This window comes from Rhinopithecus roxellana, chromosome 17 (genome assembly GCF_007565055.1).
Source record: "Rhinopithecus roxellana isolate Shanxi Qingling chromosome 17, ASM756505v1, whole genome shotgun sequence".
Classification (NCBI taxonomy): Eukaryota; Metazoa; Chordata; class Mammalia; order Primates; family Cercopithecidae; genus Rhinopithecus; species Rhinopithecus roxellana.
The window spans coordinates 111,744,204-111,768,807 of NC_044565.1; the positions used below are offsets into that span (position 1 = coordinate 111,744,204).

Here is a 24,604-nt window from a genome sequence, read left to right on the forward strand (position 1 = left end):
ATTCAGGCATCTCTTAAGCAGCATAAGGATAGCAGGCTTGAATGTGGATATCTCTATGAGACAGCTGACAAGAATTAGGAAATCATGATGTGCAAATGGAAAGCAGACAACCTATTCCACTTAGATAATAGGATGTGTGGAAGGGGGAAAATCGCAGAGGGTTATTTAACTGGTGAAGAAAAAGACTGAAAAGTTGATTTTAAAAGATTACCACACAGGATAGACTCCTTATCACATCAGTGCTCTGGGTTACTTGACAGTGGCAACAATAGCCTTTTTATAGTAATGCATTTTGCTTTTCTTGGCTTCACACAGGAAGGTTAGAAGCCAGTTCCCAAGACATTGCTTTTTCTCTTTCCTTGTTACAGAGCTGCTATCCATGGGTTAATCTAAATCCTTCTTATGTCTAATGATATTTTCACCCAGCCTATGTTATAGGGTAAGGAAGTTTCATAAACTGACTACCTGATGTGTGATACAGTTACATTTGGTCTAAATAAACCTGTTTGCCGATTCTTTTGCACTTTAAGGCACTCTGATTATATTTCAAGATGTGTTGATGTATTCTGTTATGGTGATCAAAGGAGGACTTTTGGAGAAGAGTTTTTTCTGTTTGTTTTTAATCTGACCTAATGTTTAATCTTTCCTTAAGCACTGGTTTCAATTTTGTGGGGGTTAGAGCCCTTGTAGAGGCTTCTTTAGAGCCCCCCCTCCCGGAATTGAGCCTTAATGACCTGATGAGTTAGAGATACCACGATGTGTGTGTGTGGTTTTTTTTTTTTTTTTGAGACAGAGTCTTGCTCTGTTGCCCACGCTGGAGTGCAGTGGTGTGATCTTGGCTCACTGCAACCTCCACCTCCTGGGTTCAAGCGATTCTCCTGCCTCAGCCTCCTGAGTAGCTGGGACTACAGGCATGTGTCACCATGCCTGGCTACTTTTTGTAGTTTTAGTAGAGATGGGGTTTAACCCACCATGTTAGCCAGGCTGGTCTCGAACTCCTGACCTCAGGCAGTCCACCCGCCTCGGCCTCCCAAAGTGCTGGGATTACAGGCGTGAGCCACCGCCCCTGACCCACTATGTGTGTTTTAAACATGTGCAGAATAGTGTTTTTTATTTCATTTCCCAATGACTTTATAATTTTGTTGCCTTTTTTTGGTTGTACAGGAGATAAAATCTGTAACTTTAGGCAATAATTTAGCATAATCCTGATGCCTCTGGCCTAGGACGTAACTGAAAAGCTCCTTTAAATAGTAGTTGAAGTCTTTTCCTTTTTTGCTGTATATTAGCTTCTTGCTGACATGAAAACTCCTGTGGCCACATCTCATGACATTTTCTTAAAGTGAGATTCTGTGGACTTGGTTCTTTTGGTACTTAGGAAATTGTTTCCTTTTATAATCTCTGTCTCCAAATATAGACCCTGAAAGTGAGAATTTGGCATGCTTTAAGAACTCTTTTAGGCTAGTGTGGCCAGAATATAATAGCAGTAGGGGTATAAGTGGGAGGTAGGGAGAAGTTGGCAGAGGTTACCTCGTGAAGGAATTTGATTCTAAGAGTGGTGAGAAGCCATTGAAGGATCTTAAGCTAGAGATTCAATATATACTTTAAAAAGATCATTTTGGATTTTTTGTTGAGTATGTTGTAGTGCAGGAGTAGAACTTACAGGACCAGCTGCAGGCTGCCATTGCAATGGACTGAGATGGGTCAGAAATCATGGTATCTTGTATTGGGCAGGAACAGTACAAATGGAGAAATATAGATGGCTTTGAGATGTATTTCATAGGTAGAGTGAATAGGTTAATAGGATCTGCTATAGTGAATTGGAAAGAAGAGCAAGAACCAGGGTTAAAGGAAAAGGTAAAATTAGGATGACAGATTTCTGGCTTGAGCAATTGGGTGGTGCCATGAGTTAGGGAAAACTGGGGGAGGATAGGTTTGTGATGGTGAAATCAAGAGTTCTCTTTTGGGTACACGTATCCAAGTACCTAGCTCAATGTCTGGCCTAGAGAAGGTTATCAGCTCTTTTGCCCACCACCAAATCTAGCTGCACATGATTTCATTTCGTTTCATAATGATGTAATTATTTCAGTCATTGGAAATGGATGCAGTAAGGTCACTGAGGTCAAAAAGTTAACATAAAGTTTGGCAGATAGCCACTAGACCAGTTTGTTTGGCATAGTATTTGGGGTGACAAAGTTGGTGCAATATATCATAAAGTGGGAAGGACTCTTGGGGCACTAATATTTCTTTTTTTCTTTCTTTCTTTTTTTTTTTTTTTTTTGAGTCGGAGTCTCACTCTGTTGCCCAGGCTGGAGTGCAATGGCACAATCTTGGCTCACTGCAACCTCCGCCCCCCAAGTTCAAGCAGTTCTCCTGACTCAGCCTCCCAGGTAGCTGGGATTATAGGCACCCGCCACCATGCCTGGCTAATTTTTGTATTTTTAGTAGAGATGGAGTTTCACCATGTTGGTCAGGCTCGTCTTGAACTCCTTACTTTAAGCAATCCACCTGCCTTGGCCTCCCAAAGTGCTGGAATTACAGGCATGAGCCACCATGCCTGGCTGGATTTCATTTTAAAATATGAAAGACCTTTAGATGTTCATTTATATTTGTTTCTGTTCTAGGCTCTGTACAAAATGAGCTAAATAGCTAAGGTATGTACATTCCAGGTCATCTGTCTTAGATAATCATACAGAAGGAAATCATAGACTTTACAGCATATATTAATCACTACCAGTTGACTTGCTATTGAAAGGGAAAGTTTGTATGAATTTAAAACCCTAGACCAGCACTGTTTAACAGAACTCTCTGTAATAGTAGGAATGTTCTATACCTGGGATATCCAGTATGGTAACTGCCACCACATGTATCTGTTGAGCACTTGAAATGTGGCTAATGTTGCTGCGGAACTGAATTTTTTATTTTTTCATATTTTTGAGATGGAGTCTTGCTCTGTCACAGCGCAGGCTGCAGTGTAGTGGTGCGATCTTGGCTCACTGTAACCTCTGCCCCCTGGGTTCAAGCAATTCTCCTGCCACAGTCTCCCAAGTACCTGGGACTACAGGTGCTTGCTGCCACGCCCAGCTAATTTTTTGTATTTAGTGGAGATGGGGTTTCACCATGTTGCCCAGGCTGGTTGCAAAGTCCTGAGCTCAGACAATCCGCACGCCTCTGCCTCCCAGAGTGCTAGGATTACAGGCATGAGCCACCGTGCCTGGCCTTTTTTTTTTTTTTTGAGACGGAGTCTCACTGTGTTGCCCAGGCTGGAGTGCAGTGGTGCGACCTCGGCTCACTGCAACCTCTGCCTCCTGGGTTCACACCATTCTTCTGCCTCAGCCTCCCAAGTAGCTGGGACTACAGGCATGTGCCACTATACCCAGCTAATTTTTGTATTTTTAGTAGAGATGGGGGTCTACCGTGTTGGCCAAGCTGGTCTCGAACTCCTGACCTCAGGTGATCCACCCGCCTTGGCCTCCCAAAATGTTGGGATTACAGGCGCAAGCCACTGTGCCCAGCCTGAATATTTAATTCTATTTAAATTTTTTTTTTTTTTTTTTTTTTTTTTTTTTTTGGTGGGGGCTGAGGTTTCTGTCACCCAGACTGGAGTGAGTGCAGTGGTGTGATCTTGGCTCACTGCAACCTCCGCCTCCCAGGCTCAGTTGATCCTCCCATGTCAGCCTCCCATGTAGCTGGGACCACAAGCTAATTTCTGTATTTTTAGTGGAGACAGGGTTTCACCATGTTACCCACAATGTTGAATTTGTAGGCTCAAGCGTTCCGACCACCTTGGCTTCCCAAAGTGCTGGGATTACAAGCCTGAGCCCTTGTGCCCAGTAATTTCTTTTTTTTTTTTTTTTTTTTTTTGAGACAGAGTGTCACTCTGTTGCCCTGGCTGGAGTGTAATGGCATAATGTCACTGCAAGCTCCACCTCCTGAGTTCACACCATTCTCCTGCCTCGGTGTCCCGAGTAGCTGGGGCTACAGGTGCCCGCCACCACGGCTGGCTAATTTTTTATATTTTTAGTAGAGATGGGGTTTCACTGTGTTAGCCAGGATGGTCTCGATCTGACCTCGTGATCCGCCCGCCTCAATTTAAGTAGTCATGTGTAGCTTATAACTACTGTATTGGACAGTATGTAGGCAATCAACTTGTTAGCCACTTTTCTCCATTTGTACTGTTCTTGTCCCTCAACAAGCTATCATGATTTCTGGCCTATCTCAGTCAACTGCAGTGGCTGCCTCGCTCGTCTTCTAAATTCCACTCCTGAGCTATAGCCTACTAAACAAAAATTGAAAGTGATCTTTTAAAATACTAGTTTGAGGCTGGGCGTGGTGGCTCATGCCTGTAATCCCAGCACTTTGGGAGGCCGAGACGGGCGGATCACGAGGTCAGGAGATCGAGACCATCCTGGCAAACACGGTGAAACCCTGTCTCTATTAAAAATACAAAAAATTAGCCAGGCGTGGTGGCAGGCACCTGTAGTCCCAGCTACTTGGGAGGCTGAGGCAGGAGAATGGCATGAACCCAGGAGGCGGAGCTTGCAGTGAGCTGCTACTGCACTCTAGCCTGGGTGACAGAGCGAGACTCTGTCTCAAAAAAAAAAAAAAAAATTAGTTTGAGTCAAATCAACTTGCTTGTGGAATATATTGTCCATTTTTTTTTTCTTTTTTTTTTTTTTTTTTTTTTTTTGAGACTGGGTCTTGCTCTGTCACCCAGGCTAGAGTGCAGTGACATGATCACAGCTGACTGTAGCCTCAGCCTCCTGGGCTCACGCAAGCCATCCTCCCACCTCAGCTTCCTGAGTAGCTGGGACTGCAGGCACACACCACCATGCCTGTCTATTTTTGTGTTTGTTGTAGAGACGGGGTTTTGCCATGTTGCCAAACTGGTCTTGAACTCTTGGGCTTAAGCAATCCTGCTTCAGCCTCCCGAAGTGCTGGGATTACAAGTATGAATCACTGTGCCTAGCTATATTTGTAATTTATTTATTTATTTTTTGAGACCAGCTCACTCCTGGGCTTAAGTGATCCTCCTGCTTCAGCCTCACAAAGTGCTGGGATTACAGGTGTGAATCGCTGTGCCTGGCCGTATTTATCATTTATTTATTTATTTTTTTTTGAGACCAGGTGTTGCTCTGTCACCCAGGCTGGAGTGCAGTGATGCAATCATGGCTCACTGCAGCCTTGACTTCCCAGGTGCCAACAGTCCTCCCACCTTAGCCTCGTTAGTGCTGGGATCACAGGCATGTGCCACGTGCCCAGCTAATTTTTGTATTTTTGGTAGAGACAGGGTTTCCTCATGTTGCCCAGGCTGGTCTCGAACTCCTGAGTTCAAGCGATCCACCGGCCTCGGCTTCCCAAAGTGATGGTATTACAGGTGTGAGCCACTGCACCTGGCCCATATTTATCTTTAAAAAAAAATAGATGTTTATCATTTTGTATATAGACTCATTGAAAAAATGACTTTGTGTTCTTCCAGTACATACCATCGTGTCTGAGAAGGCAGAGATCTAGACAAGTGTGGGAAAGATGACTTTGGATCAAAATTTTCTAGTGAATATAATGTGCTTATACGTAATTTAAAGCTGACTGTATTAAAGATACATTTTTTGTCAACCAGATGATTGTTAAATACCTGTGAAGTATGTGTGGCCCGGTCCTATTTCCTCACCTGTTTACAGTGAATCAGACGTCCCAATAGATGTGGAGACGGTCATGTCAACGCCTATGCCACTCTATGACAATCAGAAGGCACGCAGCGTGATGAATGAGTGTGAACGGCATGTCATCTTTGCCAGGACTGATGCAGATGCCCCTCCTCCACCAGAGGACTGGGAGGAGCATGTCAACAGGTAGGCTGCTCATCAGGAGGATGGTCACTGCCCTGTAATTATTTCGTATCATCTTCATTGAAATAACACTTATTAGGACCTTATTTCATTTGCAGCAACACAAGTCAGAGTGTTCTCCAAAGTCTCACATTATAACTCTCAGTTCACCATGCTGTGTGTGAGCTTCTTGAGAGCAGGGCTTACATCTCAGCCATCTTTGCATACTTCACACTAGGACGTTGTCTGGCACACAGTAGGTATATAATGTTTGTTGGATAAATAAGTAAATTAAATTTGATAGATATGATTAGCTCTGTAGTAGCTTCTGTTGTATAAGTTATGATATAGGGGTTACCCAAACTACAAAAAAATGAAATGTACATTTGTAAGGTATTGTGTTTAAATGGTTTATAACTAGGATGATGAAAGTTGTGAAGTCACATGAAAAGCTAACAGATGTTTGAGTGGCTTTTAAAAATAGATTTGCAGGCTATGGAGGGCACACTGAAGCCTGTTTTCATGAGTATACTGGCTAGTTTTGTTCCCAAGCTTTCTACTGCCCCAGGGGACTCAGTACTCCTCTCCTGGTCATTCGTCCCTGTTCATTTGGTAAACATTTACCTAATCACATAACATCTTTTTGGGAATATTTATATGCCATACAATTCAGCTATTTAATGTGTACAGTCATTGGATTTTAGTATAGTCAGAGTTGTATATTCATCACCACTATCAATTTGATAAACATTTTCATCATCCCAGAAAGAAACCTCATACCCATCAACAGTCACTCCCCATTTCCTCCTAGCTTCTCTGGTCCCTAGAAAGCACTAATTGACCTTTGTCTCTATAGATTTGCCTATTCTGAACGTTTCATGTAAACGGAATCATGCAATATGTGGTCTTTTCCTACTGGCTTCTTTCACCCCACATAATATTTTCAAGGTTCAGCCACGTGGTTGTGTGTATCAGCACTTCATTCTTTTTATTGCCAAATGATATTACATTGTATGGATAGCCCACATTTTACTTATTAATTAATCAGTTGATGGATATTTAGGTTATTTTCATTTTTTGGCAATTGTGAATAATGCTGTTATGAACATTTGCATGCAAGTTTTTGTGTGGATCTAAGTTTTTAATTCTCTTAGCTATATACCTGGGAGTGGACTTGTTGGGTCATATGATACCTCTGTATTTAACCTTTGAGGAATTGCCAGCCTATTTTCCAAATTGGCTGTACCATTTTACATTTCTACCAGCAGTGTATGAGGATTCTAGTTTCTCCACATCCTTGCCAACACTTAGTAATTTTCTTCTTTTTTAAAAAAGTTACAACTATTCTACTGGGTATAAAGTGGCATCTCATTGTGGTTTCAACTTATATTTTGTTGATGGCTTTTTGTCTGTGTATCCATATATCTACTATATGTAAGGAAATGTTACTTCTTTTTTTTTTTTTTTTTTTTAATTGAGACAGAGTCTCGCTCTGTCACCCAGGCTGGAGTGCAGTGGCCAGATCTCAGCTCACTGCAAGCTCCGCCTCCCGGGTTTACGCCATTCTCCTGCCTCAGCCTCCTGAGTAGCTGGGACTACAGGCGCCCGCCACCTCGCCCAGCTAGTTTTTTGTATTTTTTTAGTAGAGACGAGGTTTCACCGTGTTAGCCAGGATGGTCTCGATCTCCTGACCTCGTGATCCGCCCGTCTCGGCTTCCCAAAGTGCTGGGATTACAGGCTTGAGCCACCACGCCCGGCTGAAATGTTACTTCTTATATCGGGAGTTGGTAGGTGGTAACTTTCCACAATTTCAGAGAACCCTTATTTTCTAATATAGAGAGAGAAAGAGGGGTAGAAAGTTTGAGGTAATTGACATGATTACTGAAGCTGGTTGGAAGTTGGAAATGAGACTGAACAGGTGTGCTTGTGTGATCAAAACAGCAGCTGTTGAGGGAGGAGCAGTTCTGCACCTTGGTTGAAAAAAGCTTGTGAAGAACATGGTTAGGGTCTTGCATTGGAATTAATTTAGTGCCTTAAGAAGCTCTTTTCTCACACCTGTAATCCCAGCACTTTGAGAGGCTGAGGCGGGTGGATCACCTGAGGTTGGGAGTTCAAAACCAGCCTGACCAACATGGACAAACTCTGTCTCTGCTAAAAATACAAAATTAGCCGGACGTGGTGGCGCGTCATGCCTGTAATCCCAGCTACTTGGGAGGCTGAGGCAGGAGAATTGCTTGAACCTGGGAGGCAGAGGTTGTGGTGAGCTGAGATCACGCCATTGCATTCTAGCCTGGGCAGCAAGAGTGAAGCACCGTCTCAAAAAAAAAAACTCTTTTGAGCTTCAGATAAAGAAGAAAACTAAACTGCTATGAATGAAGATCAACTACTGGAATATTGCTAGAGTCAGTATATTCAGCAAAAGGATTTATCAGTTTTTACAGTTAATAATAAAAATAACAACGATGGTAATAACAAAAAGGAGCCAGCATTTGTTGAGTGTTTTCTAGGTGCCAGACATTGTATCAGGCTCTTCAAATGCATTGTCTGTTAATCCTCCCAATGACTCTTGGAGGTATAACCCCCTTCATCTCTGCTTAACAGGATGAAGAAACTGAGCTCAGAGTGTTTAAGAAACCTTAATTAGGAAGTGATGAAGAAGGAGTTTGTTCAAACCAAGCAGTCTGACTCTAGAACCCAGTGTTCTCAACTACCATACCCTCTGCCTTCATTAAGGGCAGTAAGAAGAGATTAAGACCAGTTAGTGGTGGCTGAACAAGGTGGCCTCGTATGGTTATGTATCCCTTTGTGGTATTTTCCACTACCTTGTCCTTTGCAATTTCGGAAAGTACATAGGAGAACTGTGTGAATTTTTTTTTTTTTTTTTGTCGTCAGTTCATCCATGGTTATGATTAAGAGGTTTTTGTGGACAATTCATACTTATCAAAAGTCATTAGAGACTTAATAATACTATAAATACCAGGTTTTTTTTTTTTTTTTTGAGGCAGAGTCTCACTCTGTCACCCAGACTGCAGTGCGGTGGCACGATCTCAGCTCACTGCAAGCCTCAGCCTCCAGGACTCAGGTGATTCTCCCAGGTGGGAACCTTAGCCTCCCAAGTAGCTGGGACTACAGGAGTACGTCACCATTTCTGGCTAATTTTTGTAGTTTTTGTAGAGATTGGGTTTCGCCATGTTGCCTAGGCTGGTCTCAAACTCCTGGCTCAAGTGATCTGCCCACCTTGGCCTCTCAAAGTGCTGGGATTATAGGTGTGAGCCACTGCACTTGGCTGAGTTTCTTAATTTGTAAGGAGAGATATAACTGCAAAGCATAAGAGACGCTGGGGTGGTCTGGCCAGAGTGTCTGTTCTCAGCAGGAAAGTCTGGAAAACCATTTTATTTCAGAAGTGAATAGATAAGTGGAGAGTCTACACAGGAGGCACAGCAGAGTAGCTGGAAGTACACATCTTTCCTCTAGGCAAGGTGGGTCCACAGATTAGGCCCGGGTGCACTTTCTCCTGCCTGTCCTTTAGAGAAACACTGACAGATTCTTACGTTTGGCTTTTCTTTCTCCAGTTTCCTTGTGGACCACCATCCTTCTGTTACGACATTGCCACAGATTGATGTAATTCATTAAAGCTCAGTTTATGCTAGATTATTTGTTTTCTTAGTGTCTGATGAGATTTTGGAGGCCTTCTCTCATTGGCAGCAGTCTTACAAACTGTCTCTTTTGGTTGTAACTTTTGTATATAACCGATTTTATTATTTAATGATAACTTACTAGCTTCAGTTTCAGAGATCACCATTTTGTGACCCTGTCCCTGAGTCTGTAGCCTGTTTGGAGCTTGCAGTTCCTTCTGCTGTGATTATAATCATCGTGTTGCCATTCTTTCCCTGACTTGATTGTTAAATTGCTGCTTCCTTTCTTCTTGTATAAAGTCATGTAAAATTAGTTTCCCACATCAAGAGCTCCATGAACGGTGTAGGTCGGCTCCCTAGAACTCTGGAGTTTTTTCCTGGAGAGTTTACTGATCGCTGTTTGTCTGTAGAGGCAGAAACTTAATTTCCTTGTTAAGAGCTTTTTTCTTGAATGATTTCAGTAGATACTGTCTTCAAATAACTTTATGTATATAGGCCAGGCACAGTAGCTCTCGCCTGTAATCCCAGCACTTTGGGAGGCTGAGGCGGGAGGATCATTTGAGGCCAGGAGTTTGAGACCAGCCTGACCAACATAGTGAAACCCTGTCTCTACTAAAAATAGTAAAAATTAGCTGGGCGTGGTGGCGAATGCCTGTAATCTCAGCTACTCGGGAAGCTGAGGCAGGAGGATCTCTTGAACCTGGAAGGCAGAGGTTGCAGTGAGCCTAGATCGTGCCACTGCGCTCCAGCCTGGGCAACAGAGCGAGACTCCCATCTCAAAAAAAAAAGAAGCATGCTCCTCCCTTCCCTGCCCCCGACTCTGGCTTTCTTTATTAATGGTTGATATTTTGTGAAATGGTTTAAATATTGCTACCTTATTTAATTGTCTGTATTAGGGGTTGTCTATGACCATGGGCTGATTTAAATTTGACCCATTGCTTGTTTTTGTGTGGAATGGTTTTTACATTTTTAAATGGTTGCAAAAAAATTTAATAGTAGTTTCATGACACGTGAAATTAAAATTTCAGTGTGCGTAAACTTTTATTGGGATACAGTCATTTTCATTAGGTATTATCCATGGCCACTTTTGCACTAAAACCACAAAGTTGAATAGTGGCAGAAACCATATGGCCTGCAAACCCTAGAACATTTTCTATCCAGCCTCTTATAGAAGAGTGAGCTGCCTGGGTCATGTTCTTGTGTCTGCGTGCCATGGCATGTGACTTAGAGGACCTTTGAAAATGATTTCTATTTGCTGGCATAGTGATGTAGTCCTGAAGATGTTGGGCCAGCTTTTTTTTTTTTCCCTCCAGATGTTTGTCAAATGCCAAGTTTCATTAGTTGCATAGATTTTGAAAGGCATTTAATAAAATTTTCCTGACACGTGATACTTCTCAGCATTGCTCAAATGGATTTTAGGACATTTCCAACATTTCAGCGAAAGAATGTAGTATCCAAAAGCAGGCTTTCTTATCTTAGAAATCAGAACTTCTGAATTCCAGCCAAAAACACCCCATTTTCCTTTTCTGAACTTTCTTTAATTATAGTATTCAATATTGTATGTATCTGTATAAATCTTAGGTTGGATGTTTGAAATTTTAAGTCCAAGGTCTTTGAGTTATCGTCCCTCCTTCACCTCGCCCACCCTCTTTCTTTCCCCTTCCTTCGTTCCTTCCCTTCTAGTGTTTAGACAAAGAATTTTATAATCTGAAAAAGGAAAGTATGACTGTTGAGTTTATCTGATGTCCTTTGTGTCTCCTTGTTTGACTTCTGGTTAAAAAAAAAGTCCTTTAGATATTTTAATGTTGAATTAATTAGTCTCCTTTGAAACAGTATCCAAAATTTGAAAATATCAGATATTTTCAGGACCAATGTTATATTTTAGCTGCTTTGAATAGAATGAGCCAGAGGTCAGCATATCATTCAGGTTCAGTCAGAGCAGGGAGAACAAAAGATTCTCTGATCTCATCTAGGAAAGGAAGAAAAGGCATTTTTGCCCTCATGAAAATTGGATAGGCGGGTAGGGCGGGGGGTGGGGTGTGCCAGTTGACTCACCACAGTTCCCATCAGCTATTTGACTGTTTAGCTTGTATTTAAAATTCTGTCTCCTGTTTTTACAATTTTCCCTAATTATATCTCTTGCATGCTCTTTATCTTAATCTTGGTTTAGATCATTTTTTTTCTACCCACTTAATTTTCCAGCCTCCCACGAAGCTGACAAAATATAGAGATCATGTTTCAATTCTTGGAGTCACTTTGTTGTATATCCAGCAGCAATCCTAAGAACTTTTTCTGGGATTTTGGACTCTCAACATTGTGGTTTTAAAATATAATTTCAGCTGTCATTGGTGTATGATGATAATTTCTAAATAGCTTTCTAACCCTCCGCACCTTGCATTCACATCATTTTCCTCACTCCCATAATTTTGGATTGCAGAATTAATACAGAGTAAGAAAAACAAATCGGGAAAACATCATCATATAATAAAAACAGGATAATTTTGGAAATGCTGTTGATGTTTCATAAATAAATTATACCTCATTCTCTGTTGTTGGAATTCAAGTTTACAGTGTGATCAATAGGCTTTGAGAAAGCTCCAGAGATTGTTGAATGTGAAAAAACTGTATTCGTTGCTTTACCTGGTTGATTATAAATTAGCATGATTGCTGGAGGTAAGGCTGCAATATATTACTACTTTCAAGATGCTACAGGTCCTTTATACCTATTATTTTCAAAGAACTGGAAATCCAGAGATTTTTGGTTTTTTTGTTTGTTTGTTTTTGAGATGGAGTCTCATTCTGTCACCCAGGCTGGAGTATAGTGGGGTGATCCCAGCTAACTGCAACCTCCGCCTCCTGGGTTCAAGCGATTCTGCTGTCTCAGTCTCCCGAGTAGCTGGGATTACAGGCTCGTACCACCATGCCCAGTTAGTTTTTCTGTTTTTAGTAGAGACGGGGTTTCACCATGTTGGCCACGCTGGTCTCCACCTCCTTTCTGACCTCAGGTGATCCACCCTCCTCAGTCTCCCAAAGTGCTGGGATTACAGGCGTGAGCCACCATGCCTGGCCTTATCCAGAGATTTTAACACGGATAGCCTTTGGTCATTTCCATTTGAAGAAATTTATCCTACAGAGATACTTGTGTGAGTGTATAAAATACAGATAGATAGGGCTGGGCGTGGTGACTCACACCTGTAAATCCCAGCACTTTGGGAGGCTGACATGGGCGGATCGCTTGACCAGCCTGGCCAACATGGTGAAACCTCGCCTCTACTAAAAATATAAAGATTAGCTGGGCATGGTGGCACGCCCCTGTAGTCCTAGCTACTCTGGAGGCTGAGGCAGGAGAATCACTTGAACCTGGGAGGCAGAGGTTACAGTGAGCCGAGATTGCACTATTGCGCTCCAGCCTGGGCAACAGAGCGAGACTCTTGTCTCAACAAAAACAATAATTAATAATAAAATATAGATAGATGTGTATGTATATATTTGAGGAAGACAGGGGTGGTCACTGCAGTGGCTTATAAATTGCAAAAAAAAATGCACAACCTAAATGTCCACAAATAAGGTACAACTTACCTAGCCTTTAAAAACAAAGAGATGTATTAACATGGAGATATATCCATGTTTGTAGAGAGCTTTTTCAAATGACTTGTAAGCATCTACTCTGCCTCCTCCTATCCTCCTGCCACCATTAAATTCTCAAGCCCATCTGAGAATCACTGTACGTAAGAGAGCTATTAGTCTTGTGAGTCTGCTGTGCATTTAAATAATGTGACAGAAAACAAGATAATGAACCAATGGGGCTGGAGCTTCTGGTCTCAACAAACCTTCCCGGTTCCAAGGCATCCTGAGTCCCAACATTGAGTTGAAACTTTCATCCCCTCACCTTTTAAGTCCAGAATCTCTGAATATCAAACCACAAAAACTGGATCCTGATGAAGTAGCGGAGATTAAGCCAAGATAACTAGGGAAGAATAAGAAAAAGGACAATTCCAAGAAACCTCAGACTGCTTCTAGTACCCCCAAAAGGGGGTTACAAAAGGATGGGAGGTTTTGGCAGTTAAGAGAGGATTTAGCTGTAGCAAGGAAAGCTTCTGAAGATGGAGAGCGCTTCTGAAGAAGACAGTCATCCCATTTGTTTCTCTAATCTTGGATTTCCACTGCTCTCAGCTTTTGCTGCTATCAGTAATCATAGTTAACCTGAATTGTTTTATTGTTAGAAGGAACTTAGAGGTAATCTAGCTGTATTTATTTTGTGGACAAGAAGACTCAGAGCACATAGCTCTTTATTAGAGAGTGGGATATAGAACCCTTGTCCCTAGGTAGGGTTCTCCTGGATCCTGTAACTGTGGTTAAGTTGTAAAACTGGAGGTGTGGTAGGTGGAGATTTTATTTTACAGAAGGAAAAGGAGTTTGACTATTGTTTTCCTCCTTTCTGGAGGGTATTTGCTCTATCCAGGAACTTTTAGATAGTTGTACCAAGTGAATAACAAAGGGTAATTTGTCCTCCGTCTGCATAGCCACTGGGCCATATTGTTGGTGTTCTAGAACAATGACCTGTAGAAATGAGAGTATCTTGTGGGGTGGGATATGATGGAAAGGATGCTGGTCTCTTATGAAGCTAGAGAAACTGAGATTGTTGATGTTGTTGTTCCTGCAGTCTGACTGTCTTGGTGAAGGACATAGATCATGTGCCTGTGTGCCTCTTTGCTCCTCAGCATTAACATGGTATAGAGTCTGAGGGTTTGGATAGGGACCTGGCTGTTTACAGAACTTAGAATGCAGTGTGCACACAATCCATCCATTTATTTATTCAGCAGATGTTTAACTCCCCAGTATGTGTGAGACTCTGTCTTATGTGCTGTAGATATAGCACTTAAACAAAACCAACAAAAGTCCTGGCCATGTTGGCCTTTTACACCTTGGCAGAGAGAAACAAACTAAACAAATAAATAGCATGGAGGGACTATGAGGTAGTGATACCTCTGGAAAGCAGGTTAGTGAATCCCAGGGTAACATTGGAGGGTTACAGTGTTAAATAGGGATAGGTCAGAGCAAGCCTCAGCAGAAGGTGACATTTGAGCAACAACCTGAAGGAGATGAGAGAGGGAGCCATTGTTTCAGGTTGGCGTAATGAAGGGCAGGGCCCTGGTCTGTGATGCAGGAGCGTGCCTGGTGTGTGTGTGAGGGCAGGGGAGTGGAAGGTGCTGTGAGGGAAGGCAGTGTGGGTGAAGTAAGTGAGGATCAGTCATGGATGATAAGATCTGAAAGACATGGAGTCCATGCAGCCCATTGCAAGGACTTTGGCTTTTAACTGATTGAACTGGGACCACTGAAGGACTTTGAGCAAATTAGTGACATGATCTGACTTAGTTTTTTCAATTAATTCTTCCAAATTGGCTTTTCCAGAAGGTTGTACTAATTTATATTTCCATCAGCAGAATACAGAGAGAGTTCTTTTGTACCCTCTCAACAACAGAGAATTATTAAACTTAATTTTTACCAGTTTGATAGGTGAAAAATAATACTTTATTAATTTGCACTTGGTTCTTTTTTTTTTTTTTTTTTTTTTTTTAGACAAGGTCTTGCTCTGTCGCCCTGTGGCATGATCATACATTACTACAGCCTTGATATCCAAGACTCAAGCCGTCCTCCAGCTTTAGCCTCCTGAATAGCTGGAACTTTGGGCACCTGCCACAAGGTCTCACTTTGTTGCCCAAGCTGGTCTCGAACTCCTGAGTCCAAGCTATCCTCCTGCCTCAGACCTTGCCTGGCTGCATTTAATTTTTTTTTTTTTTTTTTTTTTTTGAGATGGAGTCTCTCTCTCTCGCCCAGGCTGGAGTGCAGTGGCACTGTCTCAGCTCACTGCAACCTCTGCCTCCCAGGTTCAGATGATTCTCTTGCTTTAGCCTCCCAAGTAGCTGGGACCACAGGCACGCGCCACCACACCTGGCTAAGTTTTGTATTTTTAGTAGAGACGGGGTTTCACTATATTGGTCAGGCTGGTCCCGAACTCCTGACCTTGTGATCCGCCCGCCTTGGCCTCCTGAAATGCGAGGATTACAGGCATGAGCCACCACGCCCAGCCTGTTTAATTTTGAAGTAGAGTTGACTTTACTTCTTTTGTGACCTACCTTTTGTGTTCTTTGCCCTTGAGTATTTCATCTTTTTCTTATTTTCTAGAGCCTCTTTCTATTTTAATGAAATGGCAGTCATTTTCTCATTGTGTTTTGATCTTGTTTATACTTTTTAAATTTAATTTAATTTTATTTTATTTTTAAGAGACATGTTGCCCAGGCCGGACTTGAAGTTCTGGGCTCCTCATGCCTCTGCCTCCCAAGTATGTGGAACTACAAGCACATGCTACCATGCCTGGCTTAAAGTTTGAATTTTTTTTTTTTTTTTCAAGAGGGAATCTCACTCTGTCACCCAGGCTAGAGTGCAGTGGCACAGTCTCGGCTCACTGCAACCTCTGCCTCCCGGATTCAAGCGCTTCTTCTGCCTCAGCCTGCCGAGTAGCTGGGACTACAGGCGCACGCAACCACGCCCAGCTAATTTTTGTGTTTTTAGTAGAGACGGGGTTTCACCATATCGGCCAGGCTGGTTTTGAACTCCTGATCTCGTGATCCACCCACCTCGGCCTCCCAAAGTGCTGGGATTACAAATGCCTGGCCAAAGTTTGAAATTTTTATGTAGTTACATTTCTCTTTCTTCCTTTTATGTCTTCTTTTTCTTCCATCTGAAATTTATTTTGATGTAGAATGATATGTAGGGATCAGATTTTCTTTTTCCAGTTGGCCAGTGGTTGTCTCAGCCCTACATTTAGGGACTTTATCTAGACTGATTTGAAATGCTGCCTTGATCCCATTCCAGGGTCTCATTTGGGTGCAGCACGCACGTAATTTTTTTTTTGAGACATGGCCTCACTATCACTGAAGCTTTGGGTGCAGTGGCATGATCACGGCCCACTGCAGCCTCAACCCCCTGGGGCCAAGTGATCCTCCCACCTCATGCTCCCGAGTAGCTGGGGCTACAGGCATGCACTACCCATGCCCAGCTAATTTTTGTATTTTTTTGTAGAGATGGAGTTTTGGCATTTGCACAGACTGGTCTTGAACTCCTGAACTCAAGCGATCCACCCCACTTGGCCTCCCAAAGTGCTGGGATTATAGGCGTGAGGCACTGCGCCTGGCCATCATCAGCTTTTTTTTAAGGCAGGGAGAATAGGTAAATATTATAGAGCATCTTCAATTGCCTTTCTTTTGGTATCTTTACAAAGGTCACTAGCCAGAGTTAGAGCATCTGAGTAATTAGAATTGCTGGGAGTGGGGTCAAGGGGGACAATAATAAGCTCCATATCACTATGCTGGGTGTGATGAAGTGGAGATGAGAACAGTAGGATAGATGTCTGCGACTCACAAAGCCTCAGTAAGTAATAGGTAAGCAATAAGCAATAAGGTAGATGTGTGAATGCCAGTGCCGTATACTGGGATGATAACATGTTAGTCTATATGGAACAGGCCTCTCGAAAATAAATTTGCTAATTGTGTGACATATAGAAAAAATAGAAAAAATACATATGGAAAAGAGAGAGTAGTGTGGGGTAGAATATTGAAGGGTGGAAGAATAGCCTCTTTATTGGTTATGTTTCTGCTATATTTTTGTTCTTAAATCTAGTTTAAAAAGAATTCTTACCTTAGTCTGAGATTTTAGTACATTAAAATGCTTGCTAATCCTGTCTGCCTTTTTGTGTGAAATATATAACTTATGAAATTCAAATATGTCTGTTCAATGGTGCTGTGCTTTTATTTACGATTGGGATTATTTTAGTTACTAAGCCAATAATTAGCTTTGCTAACCTGAAAGACTTTATTCATGACTAGTCTTGTACTGTGTATATTATTGTGTGTGTGTATATATGTGTGTGTGTTATTAATACAAATGTGTGCTGTGACGATTTCATTTGGTAGGATTGGGACCAGAATCTAGGTCTTGTGTTTTAGCTCAGTGGTCTTAGACTAAGCTACTTCGTTTTACTGTTCCATGGTGGAGACATAAAACTATGGCATAATCTTCTTTATATGGTGTACATACATGGGGAGCGTCCCCAGGGTTTGACTATAATTCCTCAGAGTTTCCCTTATAGGACTGGCTGGACAATGGCCCAGAACAAGCTATTCAACAAGATCCTCAAAGCCCTGCAGTCTGACCGGCTTGCCCGCTTGGCCAACGAAGGGGTAAGACACCAGAAATCCGCCCACAGTGGGCTCTTCGTAGTTCAGGCCTCACTGGCTGACTGACTTGTCCCCCCACTTGTTAACCAGGTAGTCCTCATGCTTTATCACTTCCACTTACATCCTTCAGGCTTGTAATGAGCCAGTGCTGCGCCGTGTTGCTGTGGACAAGTGTGCAAGGAGAGTGCGGCAGGCTCTGGCAAGTGTGAGCTGGGACACCAAGCTGATCCAGTGGCTGCACACCACCCTCGTGGAGACCTTGAGTCTGCCCATGCTGGCAGCCTACCTGGATGCTTTGCAGACACTGAAGGGGAAGGTAAGGCTGTGATTGGTGTCTGCCCTGTCCTAGGGATAGCCAGCCTCTCCTGTGGGTTCAGGATGTGGGGTTGGGCAGGATAATTATCTGGTCGGTCTGGGGTGCATGGTCAAAACTAACGGGTTTGGTATTAAAATTGGGAGACAGGGTATCATTTCACATTTGTGTCTGGTGTAAACGTTTTCAGCCCTCCTAGCTCCAGGATGAGGTACGGGGCCTGAAAACCAGAGTGTATGGTTAGCCTTTCTAGCCTTGCAGCCTGTGGTTGAAGTCATGGCTGAATTGAATTATCATGAAGTTGATGAAGGGTTTACCAGGGAAGAGTTTGTTGAGAAAGGTGACAGAAGCAGACCCTTGGTGCTCAGAGCACTGGGAGATTGCAGAGCGGGGGTGTGCCGTGATGCCTTCAACTCTGCTCCCCAGGGCATGAGCCTTTCGTAGCAACACTTAGGCTTTTATAGTTCAGTGCAAACATATCATTATAGTTCCCTGCTTTCTTACTTAGTATTGCACAAAGTTAAACTGTTTTTCTTGGTGATTCCAGCGATTGCATCAGGCTCTCCTCAATGTGGTAGAATGTGGATGCTGGAGGCAGATTGCCCGGCTGATCTCAGCTTTGTCACTGATTAGCTGTGTAAGCTTGGACTAGTGTCTCATTTCTAAAATGTGGCTGATAATAATACCTATCTAGCAGTTTTGTGAAAATTAGTTAATTCAGGTAGAGTGCTTAACACAAAATTGGGCACATAGTAAGCAGTGAGCCCACAGTAACTATTAACAGTTATTTAAGTAGTACCCTCATAGGTTCTTGAAATATTTGGGGTGTTTTTCTCCAATGCAAAAGGGCCTCACAGCCAGGTGTAGTAGCTCATGCCTATTATCCTAGCACTTCGGGAGGCTGAGGCAGAAGGATCGCTTTAGCTCAGGAGTTTGAGACCAGCCTGAGCAACATAGCAAGACCTTGTCTCTACTAAAAATAAAAAAATTAGCCAGGCATGGTGGCACGTGCCTGTAGTCCCAGCTACTTAGGAGGCTGGTGGGAAGAGGCTGTAGTGAGTTTGATCCCGCCACTGCACTCCAGCCTGGGTGACAGAAGGAGACCCTGTCTCTAAGAAAAATAGAGAAGAGAAAGAACTGATTCAGTCAAAGTCGTCTGAGGCCTTTTTTTTTTCTTTGGAGACAGGGTCTTCCTGTCTCACTCAGGCTGGAGTACAGTGGCACTATCATAGCTCGCTATAACGTCGAACTCCTGGGCTTAAGCAATCCGCCTGCCTCAGTCTCCCAAGTAGTTGGGACTAGAGGTGTGTGCCACCACCACACCCAGCTAAATTTTTTTTTTTTTTTTGAGACAGAGTCTCGCTCTGTTGCCCAGGCTGGAATGCAGTGGCATGATCTTGGCTCACTGCAACTTCTGCCTCCTGGGTTCAAGCAATTCTGCCTCAGCCTCCTGAGTAGCTGGGACTACAGGCTTGTGTCACCCTGCCCGGCTAATGTTTTTGTATTTTTAGTAGAGACAAGGATTTCATCGTCTCTCGATGTCCTGACCTCGTGATCTGCCCGCCTCGGCCTCCCAAAGTGCTGGGATTACAGGCGTGAGCCGCCACACTCTGCCACACCCAGCTAAATTTTTAATTTTTTATAGAGACGGTTTTGCTATAGGCTCGTCTTGAATTCCTGGCCTCAACCAGTCCTCCCACCTTGTCCTCCCAAATTGCTGGGATACAGGCATGAGCCTGATTCCGTTTTTGACTTTTTTTTTTTTTTAATAGTTTTACTTTCTGCTTCATAGGAAGCTGGCTCATCTTGCTGCTGTAAGTTGCCTGGCCAACACATTCCCTCAGCCATCCCCAAAACTTGCAGACTCATTGTTTCTTATCTGTTTTTAAGTTAAAGGGTGCCAAGTTTGTTAGAAGCCTGGTTTAGTGCTGAAATAAAACTCAGGACTAGATACATTAATGATACTCATGGTAGGAAATTTGACATTAGTTTTTCCGTTTAATACTTATTTTGAGCCCTATGTGTGTCAGGTACTGGGGTGAGCAAAACAAAACTGGTCCCTTCTCTGGTGGAGTGTATTTTCTTTTTTTTTTTTTTTTTTTTTTGAGACGGAGTCTCACTCTGTTGCCCAGGCTGGAGTGCAGTGGCCGGATCTCGGCTCACTGCAAGCTCCGCCTCCCGGGTGTACGCCATTCTCCCGCCTCAGCCTCCCGAGTAGCTGGGACTACAGGCGCCCGCCACCTTGCCCGGCTAGTTTTTTGTATTTTTTAGTAGAGACGGGGATTCACCGTGTTAGCCAGGATGGTCTCGATCTCCTGACCTCGTGATCCGCCCGTCTCAGCCTCCCAAAGTGCTGGGATTACAGGCTTGAGCCACCGCGCCTGGCCGTGGAGTATATTTTCTAGTGAAGAAAGAGACAAATGAAAAGGGAGTCCCAGACTTTCCCCCGTACTGCTCCCCTATAGTAGAAACCCTGGACCTGGGAGGTGAGTGGTGGGCAGGTAGAGTATGGGGCCCAGACAGTGGTGGCCCAGAAGTATTGTAGGCCTCTTCACATATGTTCTCCTCAGCATTCTACCTACGGTAAAAGTGTAACGTTGGTGAATACACTGTAGGAGATGAGTGTTGGTAGTGCCCAGGGTCTCAGTTCTCTGGTGACCCTGCCTCACTCACCATGGCTAGCATAATTTCCCTTTAAGGAGGAATTTGTACTGCTGCCCTATTTAAGTTACTGACTGGACATATCCTGTGTGAATGTCAGTTACTATGAGCATGGCAGACCACTGGGGGACTCCACATCATGCATAGTTGGGTGCTTTCCTCCCATGCTGCTGGGCCATGGTGTGGGTTGGCTGGAATGGTGGAAGGCTCGCTGGTACACCAGTGAGCAAGGGCCTCAGACTTGAGGCAACATCCTCTCTGGCCTGTGCTCTCCACAGTGGTCCCTCTGCCATCGGACTCTTATTTTCCTATGACTATATTTAGATTCACAATAAATACTTTGGTTGTTTCCCAAAGGATATAAATGAGTATAGGATTGTTTTACTTTTAAAGTGCCTGCTGGATGTGAAAGCGCAGGTGGATAGAATCATGCTCTTCACCCAGCTACTTTCACCATTAGATCCGTTATGATAAAGAGAAGGTACAGACCTTAGCCTTTTAGTCAGCTGTTGAGAGTGAATGCAATGCTGGAAAGACCAGGGAAGCTTGGTCTTCCCAGCTCCAAGTGGAAAAGTCAGTTATTGATTATCCCTTGTTGACAGGAAGCAAGTTTCAAGCCTTTTTGGTTTCATAGCTATACAGTACTGCTAGATAAAGCTTAACCCAGGGTCAGATCCTTTGCCTCAAAGTGTTGAGTGGCTCACAGTTCTAGAGTGAGTTACAAAGAACGGGAAGATCCTTTGCAGTTTGGTCTTGGTTTGGTCTTATCTTTCCTACTGGCTTTTTACATCCTCCTCCTTCCTTACTTGAATCCTTGACTTTAGTCCATATGTGCCTGGACTAAGCTAAGCTCTGCATGTTCTTGCCTCTTGCTGGTGTCTCTGATTGGAAGGCTTTTCTCTCATCTTGTGTTGGAATCCTGCCTGTTCCAAAGAGCCTGTCTCATTTCACATGCTGCATCTTAGATGAAAATTGCCTCAGCTTCTCCTTCTCCATTGCGTGGTTTGAATCATAGCAGTTTGGGCTTCTGTTTCTTTCATGGCAGTTACCGGTCTTTCCCTATTCCCGTCCCCCACCGTTATTTGGGTGTTTGTCTTTTACCTCTTGTAGAATAAATTCCTCTGCAGTACTAGCCTCGTGCCTTGTAAAAGCAGTTGCACGAATATTTGTTTCCTGAGTTAAACAGAGAAAGTCTAATGGTTATAATTCTCTAATTTCTCATATAGAAATCCATTTAGTGTCTCTGTTTTTAAATTAAGAGCAACTTATCTTCTGCTATTTTTGGAGTTTTACAACTTGCATCAAAACCATAGCACTTTTTATTCTCCAATTTTTCAAAACCTTTTTGTTTTTCTGAAAACTGCCTGTAATATTAAAACATTTTTCCTTTCCCCTAGGTCATTTTGACCTTTTGTGGGTAGCATGGAATTCGCAGATATTTCTTCTCAGTGTAAGCATCAACATGTCTGAAACCTATATTTGCACATCTGTAATGTTACATTTCTGGTAGATGGTAAAAAACAGACATGAGATAAAGTACACTGTACATAGTATAGCAGGATATATATATTTGTACATAATAACAGGATTATTTAGTTAGTATACCACAGCTTGAAGGCAGTACTCTAGAAGAAAATGGAGATTAAACAAAATTATAAAATCAACTGATACTCATTGAGGAAATTTAGGGAACATAGAAATCTGTAAAGGAAAAAGTCACCCATAAACTCTATAGAGATCATTATTAACATTTTGGTTTCTTTTTTTTTTTTTTTTTTTTTTTGAGACAGTCTTCCTCTGTTGCCCAGGCTGGAGTGCAGTGGCGTGCTCTTGGCTCACTGCAACCTCTGCCAAGTGATTTAAGTGATTCTTGTGTCTCAGCCTCCTGGGTAGCTGGTACTACAGGTGTGCAGCATATTTTCTTATAGTCTTTTTTTCTGAGTAGAGATAATTTTTCTCTTTTTTCTTTTTCTTTTCTTTTTTTTTTGAGACGGTCTCACTTTGCAGCCCAGGCCGGAGTGCAGTGTCGTGACCTCAGCTCACCACAACCTCCACCTCCTGGGTTCAAGTGATTCTCGTACCTCAGCTTCCCGAGTAGCTCGGATTACTGGTGTGTGCCTCCACGCCCGGCTAATTTTTGTATTTTTAGTGGAGACAGGGTTTCACAATGTTGGCCAGGCTTATCTCGAACTCCTGACCTCAAGTGATCTGCCCACCTTGGCTTCTAAAAGTGCTGGGATTACAGGCATGAGCCACTGAGCCCAGCTTTGAGTAGAGATAATTTTTATATTTTCTATTTTACCTGTAACATTTTGGCAAAATTATTTCTGTATGTTATTATGTATTCTTGTCAGCTCAGTGGCTGACACCTGTAATTCCAGCACTTTAGGAGGCTGAGGCGGGTGGATCATTTGAGGTCAGGAGTTCAAGACCAGCCTGACCAATATGGTGAAACTCCATCTCTACTAGAAATACAAAAAATTAACTGGGTATGGTGGTACACGCCTGTAATCTCAGCTACTTGGGAGGCTGAGAAACAAGAAATTGCTTAAACCCAGGAGGGAGAGGTGGCAGTGAGCCAAGATCAGGCCACTGCACTCTAGCCTGGGCGACAGAGCAAGACTTTGTCTCAATAAATAAATAAATAAATTCTTGTAAATATTTGAAAATAATTGTTAATATCCAATTAGGTAGATAGTTGACTAAACTACTCCCTTACATATACATACATATATTAAATTGTTTTTACTTTATTATTGTTCATAGTTAATTTGTCTCTGTGCATAACTCTCCTTATCTTTTTGTGTGTGTTTTTTGTTTCTGATACGTTTTCTTTGGAAAGGTTCTCAGAAGTAGAAACATTTGGAAAAGGGATGGGAGTACATTTAAGTCCCTTGCTACATATCCAGACTGCTTTCCAAAGGATTGTACCCATTCACTTTTCATGGTGGGAGCATACTTTTCACCCGTTTGTTTACATATACTGCTGCTCCTGAGGAGGTTTTTAGAGGCTTAGTTGAAGTCTGTCTGGCTTAGAGTGGGGCCTGTGCTCTTCTGCTTGATTGCTGGTGGTGGAAGGTCTCCTGCTTTACACTGGAATCAGCTTTGCTCTTTCTTCTTTGTAGATCCCAACCTTAATTGACCGGATGCTTGTGTCATCCAACACGAAGACTGGGGCTGCAGGAGCTGAGGCCTTGTCTCTCCTACTGAAGAGGCCCTGGGACCCTGCTGTGGGTGTGCTTTCTCATAACAAACCAGTAAGTTGGATGGCTCAGGACTTAACAATGGCACATACAAATTTTAGACTCAAGCCTTAGAACCTTGGCAGGAGGATAAATGGCTTCTTTAACTGTTTTTTGTTGTTATTATTTTTTGAGACAGAATCTTGCTCTGTTGCCCAGGCTAGAGTGCAGTGGCATGATCTTGGCTTATTGCAACCTCCGCCTCCCAGGTTCAGGCAATTCTCCTGCCTCAGCTTCCTGAGTAGCTGAGATTACAGGCATGCACCACCATGCCTGGCTGATTTTTGTGTTTTCAGTAATGACAGGATTTCACCATGTTGGCCAGGCTGGTCTCAAACTCCTAACCTCAGGTGATCCGCCTGCCTCAGCCTCCCAGAGTGCTGGGATTACAGGTGTGAGCCAGTGCGGCTGACCGGCTTCTTTAACTATTACTAGTAATTTATTTTGTATAGTGCTTAACATATTTCACAAGCAAAGGAGCATTGGTTGGGATGAGAAAGGTATTGTGATACTTGGCATTTCATAAAGAAAACTTCTCACTCACTGGTTTTTGGGTGGGATTCTTCCTCTTTAGAGCAAACTCCCTGGCTCTCCCCTGATTCTCATCGCCTCCTCGGGTCCCTCCAGCTCTGTGTTTCCCGCTTCACGCCGCCACCGCTTCTGGCAGTCTCAGCTCTCCTGCTTAGGCAAG

The 24,604-nt window shown here is 43.0% G+C and overlaps 1 protein-coding gene across 12 annotated transcripts in view; it reads left to right on the forward strand.

Annotated features, from left to right (window-relative positions):
• Positions 1-24,604, forward strand: part of KANSL3 (KAT8 regulatory NSL complex subunit 3) — a 56,533-nt gene that overhangs the window by 1,577 nt on the left and 30,352 nt on the right. For 7 of the 12 annotated variants that reach the window (XR_004054351.1, XR_747854.2, XR_004054352.1 and 4 more), the window contains exons 3-7: positions 5,679-5,849; positions 17,610-17,700; positions 17,828-18,013; positions 23,797-23,928; positions 24,488-24,604. Coding sequence is in view for 9 of the 12 variants with exons in the window: in XM_030921171.1 (XP_030777031.1) it covers positions 5,679-5,849; positions 17,610-17,700; positions 17,828-18,013; positions 23,797-23,928; positions 24,488-24,604 (697 nt within the window). In the remaining 3 variants the exon portion in view is untranslated. Of the gene's footprint in view, positions 1-5,617; positions 5,850-5,944; positions 6,086-17,595; positions 17,701-17,827; positions 18,014-23,796; positions 23,929-24,487 lie in introns of all 12 variants that reach the window. The other 5 variants (XM_030921173.1, XM_010362091.2, XM_030921175.1 and 2 more) reach the window with 4 other exon arrangements.